This window comes from Choloepus didactylus, chromosome 4, assembly GCF_015220235.1.
Source record: "Choloepus didactylus isolate mChoDid1 chromosome 4, mChoDid1.pri, whole genome shotgun sequence".
Taxonomy (NCBI): domain Eukaryota; kingdom Metazoa; phylum Chordata; class Mammalia; order Pilosa; family Megalonychidae; genus Choloepus; species Choloepus didactylus.
Window position 1 is genome coordinate 155,651,785 of NC_051310.1, and position 13,356 is coordinate 155,665,140.

General features: G+C 35.7%; 1 gene segment (V, D, J or C); it reads left to right on the top strand.

The window, feature by feature from the left end:
* Positions 1-9,584: 9,584 nt before the first annotated feature.
* On the top strand, positions 9,585-10,059 carry LOC119532944. The segment is given in 2 exon segments: positions 9,585-9,630; positions 9,755-10,059. Coding segments are annotated over 2 exon segments (351 nt in total).
* The last annotated feature ends 3,297 nt before the right edge of the window (positions 10,060-13,356 follow it).

Here is a 13,356-nt window from a genome sequence, read left to right on the forward strand (position 1 = left end):
GCTTTTCCAATGGTCTTGGATGGAGGTGTCTATTTCATGCAATTCAATGTTTGTTTCAAGAATTGGCATCACCTCCTAATTTCTGTGGGCTGTCTGCTTCTGAAAAATATCTGGAGAAGCTCAGTTCAAGATCTCTAATGTGGGTAATTTTTCAATTCTTGCCTTTTAAAGATGATTGATGTCATACCAGTTGGTAAATGTATCCAGGATCAATTCCTATGACTTTATCTGCTGAACTGGTGGTAATAAGGTCATTTCCACAAGGTTAAATGATAGTCTTTCCCTGGAATCTTTTTCAGATCACCAAGTCCCCAAAGACTGGGTTATAAAAAGTCCAGTTAGGTGGAAGACCAGGAAACACAACATGTACCTGTTGATAATAGGACTAAGTACCATGGGTTCATTTGTCTAGCTCATTTTGTAAAATATTTGAATAAGTGTGGATTGGGAAATTCCTAGTTACATGGGCCTACTAGTGACCAGTTCATGGTGATACAATCCACAATTTAGTGAGCCGGGAAAATGCAAGGCCATGAGGGCTAAGGGTTAGAATGCTTTAAGCCATGGGAGTTCAAGGGTGCCTGATATGGTGACTAATTTCAATTTTAACATTCCATTTGTTCTTTCAACTTTTCCAGATGATTGAGGAATTATAAGAATACTGAAGGCTCTGAGTGAAGGGAAAATCTCAAATAACTGTCCCAGAAAAATACATTCCCCTGATAATATATAGATAAATTGAAATAACACTGGTAGGGAACACAGAATCAAATTGATATTTAGCATTTGTGAGTGCTGTGGCTTTCTGACAAGTGATTGCTTCAACTCATGTAGAAAATAGACATCTATTACTGATACCTATAATGACCCATGAGGTAATGCAATTGTGTAAAATCTGTTTGGAGTTACTCAAATGGTTCCTTAGAATAGTGGTCTAGTCCATATCCCACCTTTTACAGATTACCTGACATTTTGTTGTTTCCAAGAAAGGAATGAACTGGGTACATTCTCTGCTGTCCCAGAAAAGTTTAACCATCCGTGTATTTTTATTTTTTAATATTATGGCTAATGTATTTTAACTGTGAGTGATTGTCTCTGGATGATTTTAGCAAGTCTCTTGAAGATTATTTGACCCCACCAGGCAGCCATCCTGGCTTTGTTATACCTTATCCTCATGGATCATCAACTTAATCAGTCCCAGTGTTTCTTTACAAAATTGAGAGCTAAACTTCTGCATTTAATATGGAATCATTGAATTTTTCCATGGATTTGTTTTTTTGTTCTAAGAGGTCCTTGCCTAGGACTTTAGTCAGGAAGGCAAGTTTAGCATAATGATCTACTAAAGCATTTTTTCTAGCTTCTATAGTGTATTTTATACTGTGAGCCTTTGTTTTTATGACAAAAATTTCCTTGTGTTGCATCTAGGCATCAAGAATTCATATATTTGATGTCTACTTTTTATAGGGACACAGGTTTTCCCTATACAGATTAAGAAATCTTGTTGTCACCAAAGTATTTGGAAATTATTAACCACATTTAAAATCATGGTGGCTATCTCTATGTATATTTACATTAAAAATGTTTTGACATGTTCAAGAGAGAGTCACAAGTTCAGCTACTTGAACTCATTTGGTTTCTGATTAGGGATTGGGTTTTATAAAATAGTCTGGCATAGTTATTGCATAACCAGATTTGAATGTTCACTTTACAGTTTTTAAGATAAGACTTACCCAAAAACAGAATTAATCAGGATTCGGTATGTGAAGTTTTTAAAGGTCTGTTCTGAATATCAATACTTCTTGAATGATAGAAGCACAATGATGAGATTCCCTTGATTGAGAAGTGCAATAGAATTGAGTATGAGAAGGTGAATATAAAAATACTTCATAATTAGTCATTTGGCAGAAAAATGTTGGGTGTTTCTAGATAGCAAGACAGTTTGTACTGTATGTGGTATCAGATTTAATGATGATTTCAAAGTAAGATCCAATTTAGCTGAGACTGAACTTACTCTAAGACAAGGAAGGTAAGCTTTTGTTACATATCAAGTGATAAACTATCATACACTATGATAAGCTTCCCATGTGGTTGGGCTAGTATTCCTAGATCAGTGTACATACATGATCATACAAATGAAAGGCTTATCACAATCAATGATCCTGTGGCTTTAGCTGGCCCACGGAGGTTATGGAGTTATGTAGAATAAATTCCTGTCATCCTGGGAATATAGAAAACAGTGGCTTGCTCTGGTTCCGTTAGGACCCCAATTGAGGTCATGGCTAGAATATTAATCTCAAGTCTTGAAAACCTAATGACAAATCTCTGGTGTCAAATTGTCCTTTCTGAATAACATTGGGCTATCAAGACTGCACAGGGTAGAGAAGGGGCTCTTCATATCAGGACTCAGTGCCTGAGGTCTTCTTTCTAAAGTTTCAGCACAGACAGGTCAGTTTTTGCTGCCATCTGCCCACAACACAGGCAACTAGACAGATTATGGAAGTGAGGATGAGTTTCAACTTAGGTGCTTGCTGGAGAAATGTCACCATACACAGCTCTGAAGAGACATAATTGTTACATCTTACATTGATTCCATAATCTGTTACATGTAGCACTTTTTTCATGTCCCCTACCCACACTTCCATTATACATGCAACATCTGAACACAGCAGTTGGTTGATTCATCAAAGTTCCTTTCAATATAAAATTTTAGTCATGTTTATTTTCACAAGTAATTGTTACCACATTAAGAGTTGCTTTATCCAAAAGTAAGTTTGGGTTGAGCTAGACTCTCAGCCAGTGCATGGCAGAGTTTGACATGACACACACCAACTTGGTGCACCAGGAAACCCCTGCTTCCTGTTCTGAGGGCAGCAGCAGCACAGAGCTTACTAATTCTTTCTCACCTTATAGGGTTCACCTCACAGTGAAGAACCCTGAAATTGAATAATTAGAAGGTATTTGCCATCAGAGGAAAACCTCTAACATGTTCTCCAGCTTGCTGAAGGTGGTCGTGGCTTCAACATGGCTAGGTAGGGGTGGCTCCGGTGGGAGTGAGCTTCTCCATGACTTAAGGTCTGGGGACACAGGCAGTGGCTTCTGGGAACTTTGGAAATGACAGATCACAAGGTGCAAAAATAGTATTGCCTTGTCCTCTAACACATATCCCTTAAACTTTCTCATTCTATCCTTTTCCTTTCAGGATCCAGTATTGCCCAGAATGTGACTTAAACCCAACCAGCAATGTTGGCAAAGGAGAAGGAGACTGTGACCCTGAAATGCACATATGACACCAGGGATGGAAGTTATGGTCTGTTCTGGTACAAGCAACCAAGCAGTGGAGAGAGGATTTTCCTCATTCTTCAGGAATCTTATAACCAGCAAAATGCAACAGAAGGTCGCTACTCAGTGAACTTCCAGAAAGCAATCAGATCCATTAACCTTGTCATCTTAGCTTCACAGTTGGGGGACTCAGCAGTGTATTTCTGTGCACTGAGGGAGCCCACAGAGATAGAAGTGCGAGAATGGTGTACAAAAACCCCAGTGCTCTGCTTGAGACACCCAACTATCTAAGGACTAAAGGTGGATCACCAACACAGACAGGAAGTGGCTAGGGCTGTGGTGGCACAGGTGTAGAGTTAGAGGGAAAACACTCATTCTAAGAAAACACCTGTTGATGTTCATAGACCTAGCACAGAATGATTATTCATCAAAAACATCCTTACCCCTGAATCTTTGTCTTAAAGTTAAACATCCAGAAATTTTGGCTGACAAAGAAGACAAAGAATGGCCACAGGAAGCAATTTGCCATTTGCTGACTAGATTGAACTTGAAGAATGGGCTAAAGTTCAGAAACTCAAGAGAAGAATCGGTAAAAATATGTGTGAATTGTTGGACTTTTAGATCAATTGTCAAATAAATATTTATGGAGATTATTTTAAAGTCATTGTTCTAAATAAGGAAGGTCTTGAAATCTCTCTGCATGTTTACTAAATTTTTTGTATCATGCTGTTTCATAGAATTTTATGAATTAGCATGATTTAGGTTCTTTGCTGTGAGTAGTAAATGTTACTGCAGACACAACCAGTCCTCATTATTTCTATGAGAGCTAAACTTTCCACATCTCAAAAGAAGTACTTTGGTGACACTGGGATCACTCCATACTGGAACCTGTGTGCATCAGGCCAGAAATAAAATCACAGGACAGAAGAATGTTGAAAAGACTTTGGAGTTTATCTTACTGAGGTACATTTATGCCAAATTTAGAAATATAATGTGTATTGATATAAATTCCATTATGGTAGTCCTATAACTTTGTTTTCCAGTTTTATTCTTTATTACATTTAATATTTTTTTGTAAGAACAGACAATATGGAGAAGCAAAACCTTACTAATAAGAAAAAAATACAAGTAAAATCATTCAACACAGTTTTTTCTCTCAGTTTTCAAAGTTTGAAAATAACTTAGAATTTAATGAAGTTATTAAAAAATATGGAAAACCATAAATAAACTCCTATGCAATGGCCACCTACTTTAATAAATCTTAATATTTTGTGGCATTGGTTTTAGTTTATTTTAAGATTAAAATATTCATCATACAGTTAAAACCCTATGTCCTCCTCAATTCCTATCCATCTTTCTGTCCCCAGAAGTAATCATTATCTTGTTTTTTGGTATTATTATTCCCATGCATCTTTTATTACTTTACTCTATATGTAAACATCTATTTTGCATCTTATACATCATATAGTGTAGCATATTTTGCACCTACTTGTACTTTACCAAGATCATATCATACTGAAATATTTTAGTGCCCTTGTTTTTTTCACTCAACATTTTTTGTAATGTTCCATGCTGACACATGTAGGCTTAGTTTTTATATTTAAACTATTTATTGTTATTATATTACACAAGAATTTATTCATTCAATCTCTTTTTCTCTTAACAATCTATTAAATTGTTTCATTTGTGTATGTATAGTAGTTTTAATTGAATTTTCTTTTTTATATTTATTTTGACTGTTTTTTCAAGTACAAAGAAAGGCTACTTTTAAAATCACCGTAGTCATAAAACTAAAAGTTTCTGACTTTCAAAGTACATATAATTTGTGTGATAATTATACTATTCTAGACCAATAATATTTATTTCATGGAATGAGGTGTAACCTTTATCCAACACCTAAAAGTGATAGCACAGTAAAAACAAAATCATCTTCAGTAGAGATGCAAATATTTAAACTGGACAACTAGAAAACAGAAAGCAGCAGTTATTAACAGAATAATGCATGTGGATTTCTAAAAACTTATTTATTCACTCATTGTGTGTTTATTGTGTGAGAAACTGTGCTAAGAGCTCATTTCATCTAATTAATTCCTTTGTGTATTGTATATACATACAGTTACCTCATCCTTATTAGTACATCTAGGACAGGGAGGAGCTCAGTCTCGATGCTGTAGGTTTACCTGCCCACCACCAGTCTTAACCATAAAATTATCAATAATTAGGGCCTGTTAGAGGGACATTGTGAAAGGTCAGAGTATGACATTCCCTCCTTTCTCTGCACTTGCCTTCACTTCGCCACTCCCCCCAAAGCATTTAATGCCATCGCCTCCATGAGGCCTACTTTGTCCACCCCCAAGCTTCTAGGTCTGATTGCCCAATCACTGTTCCACAATCCAAAATTCTCATTCTCACCAATTTCCTCCTTCCACTTCCAACCTCATTTTCTCAGTGCCTTAAAGCTTGCATGGTAATCAATGGATGACTGATGATTGACTTTTTATTTTTTCATTGCCACTTTCTCTTTTATTTGCATTTGAAAGGCAGATGTGTAGAGTAGAAATCTTAAAGGGAACACTTTTAATGGTGGAATTTCAGGTATTTTGACATTTGGTTGTGGAGCAAGATATTTGTCCTGCCTCCATCAATTCAACTCATATATGCTCCTGTAACATAGTAATGTTTTCACACTTTCCAATATCCACCAACTCTTCCAACTTCCTCAGCAATTATGTGCATTCCTGCACAAACTCTCTTATCTCTGTGTCTTCCTTATCTTTCCCCAAGGCCACCTTCCTGGGAGGTTAGGCCCAGAGGGACAAACTTTAAGAAACAGCTTTGTCAGCACTTATGTGCATGCACCCTCGTGGCTCCCTGCCTTCTTTGTCCATTCCCACTATAAAACCCTGAATTTGTAATTCTGAGCTCAAAACTGGGGTCACCTCCCCCAAAAAAACACAAACAAAAAAAGCTGAGGTTCCCTGCCTTCTTTCTATAACTCATTCAAAACTGAGTTTTGAAGCCATGTTTAGCTACTGACTGAAAATACTAAACCAGGAGACAGATAGACATTGCAGCCTTATATTTTACCTCAGTTCATAAGTCTAGTAAGTGATAGACACAATACTAAACTCAGGTCAATCATCTCCAGGTGATAGGATTCTTTTTTAAATATACAATGAAGAACAAAAACAAAGCATATAACTCTAGCAGTTAGAAATAGAGCAACAAAATAAAATGAATGAAAGCTGTTGGAAGATATTATAGATAAGAGCAGAAATTGATGGATCAATGGAAAAATAATAAAGTCAGTTATAAAACCACAATCTGATCTTTGAAAATAACTGAAATGCAGCCACAAGGAAGCAAACAGTGAGGAGAGCACAAATACATACTTAGAAAAAACTAAATACAACATAATTGAGTTTATTTCAAGAATGTAGGGTGATGTAATATTTGTAAATATGTTGATTTAATTCTTCATATTAACAAATTAAGAGACTTAAAAATGTTTTTGAGACTGGTTTGATGGATTTTGAGCTGAGATAACTCTCTGTACCTACACTGTACATATGCATTTGAGCAAGTTCACATGATTTTGGCAGCTCTTACAAATATTTGGATTCTCTTCCTTAATTTGACTGTTGTGATAAATATAGTGTGCATTCTTGTTTTTAATCTCGTTGCTGCTTTTAGATTATTTCTATAAGGATATGGGGAAATGATGAGTTTATTTAGCCATGTTTTTATTGAAGCTGTGGCTTCCATTCATACAAATGGCTTTATAACTATCTGTGTATTTGTCTTTTATAGTGAGTTGCTCCAAGTTTTATTCTGGAAAGTGCTGGAGAAGTAGCTACATTTCAAACTTACACAATGTAAAGACCCTTCAGTTTCCTGGAATGCCTCTGAAAATTGTTCCTCTTTCTCTACTTAAACTTCTCATAATCTTGTGAAATAAAGCCTTTTTTCTTAACTGTAACTGATAATGTCCAGGTGAAATCATGATTTAAATGTTAGTTATATAGGGCAAGTGCAGATGATGAACTTTTACTGGTTAATTTGAACAACTGTGCTCCAGACACCTTTATCACAAGCAAGTTAAAAGAAGGAGCTAGAGTGATCACTGGCCATGAATGAAGTGCCAGTAACCTGGCAGCTGACAAAAGCCCAGAAGTGTTTGACATCCTTGCTGCAGTGCATGGCTCAAAGCAGGCAGCCAACAATTGGTCTGAAGGACTGCTCATGTCCCTCCCTAGTGGTCAGCCCCTGAGTTGCAGTTTGTTTACTTGTATGTTTTACTTCTTTTGGTTAAAGAAACAAACCTGCAATTACTTGATTATTTTTCCCATAGTTCCATTTGGATGAATACAGAACCTCTTAACTTACTAACTTCTGTCTAAAAATATTTCAATGTCTTGTTAAATTTTCTGCCTTCTATCCTGTCAAATTTTCCTTAAAAACAATCTGGGAACAGAGGTTTTGCTATCAGAGAGTTGTGTGTTCAAGTTTATTAGCTCTGGCATGTGCTTGCTAAATAATTCTGAGCTTTTTTTCATTTTTTGTAAAACAGGACAGTAATATCTTTCTTAATGTTTTGTTGTGAGAATTTATTAATAATGGACACAAAGAAATTGACAAAAAGCAAATGAAAATTAAAAAGGGCAATCTCAATACGTGCAGCAAAAGTTTGAAAAAACTAGCATTAGTCCTGACTATAAACTCTCAGCAATAGCAAATTGAAAGGATTTCTTTAAGTATTAAAGTGCATTTATGAAAAACTTACATCAAATGTTATGTGTAATGAAAGACTGAATCCTTTATCCCTAACATCTGGAAAAGGGAATAATTTCTGCTCTCACTACTTCTGTTTATTGTTGTACTAGGTGTTCTACCCAGTGCAATAAGGCAAGAGAAAGACCAAAAAACATATAGTTTGGAAAGGAGGAAGTGAAGTTATCTGCAGTTGCATGCAAAATGCCCATCTATGTAGAAAATTCAAGATAATTTACAAAAAACACTAGAATAAGTGAATTTCACAAGGTTACAGGATCAAAGATCAATATACAAAAACAATTGTATTAGCATATAATTGCAATGAATAATCAGAAATTGAAAAGTTAAAAATTAGTATCGTTTAAACTATTATCGAAAATATGACAGGCTTGGGGGTACATCTTACAAAAGATGTGCAAGGTCTGTACACTTAAATCTACAAAACATTACTGGGACAAATTAAGACTGAAAGAAATGGATATACCTAGTTAATGGACTGAGGGTCCTAACACATGCTCAAGTCTTTTGATGAAAATCCATATCTTCTGGGGAAAATGATTTTATTTCAATTTGGCAACAAAATGTTGGCAGAGGAACAGCAGTAGAAAGCATCATTAAGATTAGATCTCTATTGAGAGTATAGGATTAGTAATTTGTCATCTGTTCACATGTGTTTTCACCTTATTTTTGAGTCACTGAAATTGTGGGGGGATAAAATACTGATTTCTGATTATTTTGTAGGATTCAGTAATTTTATTACTGTATTTCCTCTGTCTAGGACTCATATTTTCACCTTTCAATGTTTCTGAAAGTCAGGCATAATACTCTGTGACTTTTCCCCCTAAAGGCTTTTATTTAAAGATAAATTTCCTTACAATTGATACTATTTAAGAACTGGGGTAATACAGTATTTCATGTAGAGTGATTTCCCAATCAAAGAACATTTTTTCATTATTTTTTTATTTGTTTTTTTACTCATTGTTTTTGTTTTATTTAGCAGATATTGAATATCTGGTCCATCACTGTTCCACCTATTGGGTATAGTGCTGAAAAATACAGAATCACTCAATAATGCCTTGACTTCATATTAGTTCCTTTAATTTCAACTGAAACCCTTTTTTGAGATTCCAATGGATTATAGAGTGGCCCACAGTGGATATAAAGTCTCTTATTGAATGTCCAAAAAAATTGCTATGTTTTCAGCTACAGGAATGCCCTGGTTCTCTGCTAAAGAACCTCTGTGTCAGGTAGTGTCCCAGGAATAAAAAGACCCTAGAGGTTACGACAGCTGTCCTTCAGATTCACAAGGGCCACTTGATGACATACATGTGCCTAATACATGAGGTCAGGGATGACGACATGGTTCTGACCTTGGGGAGGAGTCAAGGAATAGTCATCCTAGCTCAGTGTCTTGTCCACCAGGGGGTGCAGCTTCCTAACACAAACACATTTCCAGTGTGTTAGCCTTCACTGTGATATAAACATTTTTGCATGTTAAGAATCAAGAACATTATTCAGGAGGCATTCTAAAGATGAGCTCTTCTTCAGGCTTACTGACTGTGATATTCTTAATGTTTGGTTAGTAAAATGGCTCTTAAAATTTGGATTCTTTCATTTATTACATTAGTAAGAACTTAAACCATAATTTTATCCTAGAGCTTTATGACAAACTTTAAACTTTTAATCCCTACCCCTTCTCCAGGAGGAACCAGTGGAGACTCAGTGACCCAGATGGAAGGACAAGTGGCCCTCTCAGAAGGGGCTCTGCTGACTGTGAACTGCACTTACACAGCTGCAGGCTACCCTTTTCTTTTCTGGTATGTTCAACATCCCGGAGAAGGACCACAGCTCCTCTTGAAGGCCACAAAAGCCAATGAGAAGAGAAGCAACAAAGGATTTGAAGCCACATACAATAAGGAAACCACGTCCTTCCACTTGGAGAAACCCTCAATCCAAGAGCTGGATTCGGCTGTGTATTACTGTGCTCTGAGTGACACAGTGATGTGAGCTGCAGGGGGAGCTGAGCACAAACTCTGAGCAGCTACAAGGGGCCTGACTGCCGAGGATCTGACCCTGGGATCCACTCTGGCTTCAGCACAGTCTAGTGTTGCTTGTCCCCAAGGCCTTTGGTGGAGGCAAAGGTCATGCAAAGAGCAGAAGAACAAGAAGTGAACATCTCCATAACCTACTCTTCATTAATGAAATTGAAAATAGATCCTGGCACCAATAGTTCCTCAAACAGGGCCACAATCAATGAAATGTTAAACCTCATGAACAATGAAGTGGTCTCAGTTCTTCTCCTTGCAGAGCAGTCCAGCCCCCACATCTGGTTCCAGGTTATCCTGGCAGACACTGCTGTTTCTTATTATACTGTTAGAGAGAGCATAGGGTCCCAGAACCATGGGTTCTTAATGGAGAAAGGAAGAGGAACCAAATCTTTCATGTAACTGAACAATGAAAGGAAAGAAAAGGTACAATTTTTATAATTCATGTTTTGTTAAATCAGGTGGTAGATGCAGGCTTCAGTTAAAAAAAATGAAGGGGCAGAAACAGAATCAATGAAATGACTCATTTTTAAACTTTTCTTTTCTGGCCAGTACATAGATCCCTTGGCTCTGGAACAAAAAGGCCCTGAGTGAGGTGTTTCTCAGTGTCAGCAGCATCTGGTGAGAGAAAATGTTCTTGAGCAGAAATTCTTCATGACAGTCTATACAGGTGACAATGGTTGGGGAAATCCTACAGGTTTCTTTAACTCCAGTTTGTCCCTTCTTCTCAAAGAGGGAGGGAAACCTTAAGAGTAGGAGAGGGTATGTGGGTAAGGGATATGGGTGTTCTGAAAAAAAATCTTTGGATTTCATTGCAGATATACTAATGATTTTTGCAAATATTCGGGTAGTCTTATATAATCAATATTGATTTCTTGACCCACTAAGAGGGCTTTTGTTGCTTGGGGAGAAGGGTTTTGATCATAGTAGTAAGGGAGCTGTTGCATGCTCTCTGGTTCTGCAGTGGCTGTGACAGTGGGAGAGGATGAACATGGTATTGGCTTTGAAATGTCCCTTCCTTCTAAAATATTTTTTTTCTCTACTCCTCTTTCTCCCTGAAAGTTTTCTCTTTTATCTTTTCTCAGAGGCTGTTATCTTAAGCTTTTATGAATTAGCTAAGATAGTATTGATGCGTTTCCCTTTTTATTTGTTTGATATTTTGGTTTAAATTTAATTACTTTTTTATTAGATTTGGTTTAAACATCAACTAATATTTAAACATGTCTTTACAAATGTAAGTACACGTTAAATACACTTTAAACCATACAATAAGGTCTATGGAAAAGCTGAGTTAACAATTTGGCTAAACATGGTAGATTAAGTAAATATTTATCTTTGAATCCCCCTGAAGTCCTATTAAAAATACACTAAATAAAGTAAAAAGGTCATTAACTTCTGGCACAAAGAGAATAGAAAAGATTACAACAGACAAGTGATGCCAACAAAGTTTTAGAGGGTGAGATATAGAAGGAGAAACAAAAACTTGCATAATGGATGAGATAAAGACAAAACCTGAGGGTAGTGGGGGAAGCCAAGAAGAAGCTGCCCAGTGTGTGCCCTGGTGGAAGCCCTAGGGATCAGAAGCACCAATGACCTGTGAATAATTGGGGAAGATGGTGCTCTGTGTGTGTGTTGTTGGTATTTGGGAAGGAGTTATGAAAATAGGGGGACTGGGTGAGATAATTTATTAACAATTGACCACTTATGTTCCCCAACCACCTATGTAACAAGCAATGATGTTTTCCCTAAACCATCAGAAAATTGGTAGTCTTTGATGAATTAAAGAACCATGCATAGAAAGTTAGAAAGTTAAAAATAAATGAAATGAAATGAAATAAAAGATCATATAAAAAGACAGAATAATGTGTCAATTATTTACTCTCTAGAAAATAAAATATTATTCAAGAAATTGAGTGTATTCATAGTACTCTATGTGGTTCAACCAAATTGCTTTCTAGATAAGTTTCACTAATTTATGCCACTGATAGTGGTGAATTTGGCAGAATGGCTGCTTCCCCATAATCTTTTGTATTGCCAAGGTTTTCAACATTTACAAATCCATATGGCTTTCTTGTTTTTAAAACCGCTTCTTTAATTATGAATGAGATGGCTGTCCTTTTCAGATATTTAAAAGCCATTTTGCTTTTTTTCTATAAATTACCTTTTCATGTGTGTCCCATTTTCTAGTCTTATCATATATATATATATATATATATATATATATATATATATATATATTTATTTTAAGTTGCATTTTCTATATTAAGAAAAGCTGTCATGTGAATGCCCCATATATCTTTTTTTTTTTTTTTTAGTTTAGTATTCACTTTTTTGTCTTTATTTATGACCTATTCTTGACATGCAGGTTTAAAACTTAGTGTGTAGTCAAATTTATTGAAATTTTCTTTTATGGATTCTGGGTTTATGTCTTATTTGAAAATCCATAGCACTCCAAAATAAAAAAACTTTATCTCTTATTTTCTTTATTTTATTTTGGATTCTTTATTCCTTTTTTGGTATGCAAATCTTTAATCTGGATTTGTGTGTATATATGTATGTCTGCGTGTTTAAAAAGTGAGATTTAGGTCCAAGACTGTTTATTTCTTTTTTACTGTTTCTAACTTTTTTTATTTTAAATAGTTCAAACTTACAGGAGAGCTGCAAAAATAATACAAATCCTATGTAGAGAACTCTAACGTACTCCTGCCTCCCACCAGATATCCAGATTCACCATTTTAACATTCTGTTACCTTTAACACATTATTCTCTCTCTCTTACCTTTCTATCTAATCTTCTCATCCATCCATTCATCCATCTATCTATCTATCTATCTATCTTCTGAACTTTTGAGAGAAGGTTGCATCCGTGTTTTCCTTCAGATCTTAGAGTAGATTTAGGACCATTTTTTACAAGTCTTTGTCTGCAATGTCCCAGCTCTGTTCCTTCTCCTCATTGTTGGTTTCTAAAGTTTTAATCATCTCCTGGAATGGGCCATCACTTTCTGCTTCTTTGAATGTTTTATAATCTTTTGTTGAAGCATGGACATTTTGATAATTTAGATTTTTTTTTTCAGATTTATGTGTTTAACTGGAGTGTCAGTTTTTTTTTATTTTTTATTGAGATTGTTCACATACCTTACAACTACCCAAAGATCAAATGTGTGCAATCAGTTGCCCATGGTACCATCATACAGCTGTGCATCTATCAAAATTAATTTTTTTATCTTTTTTTAGTAAATTTTCATTACTCCAGAAAAGAA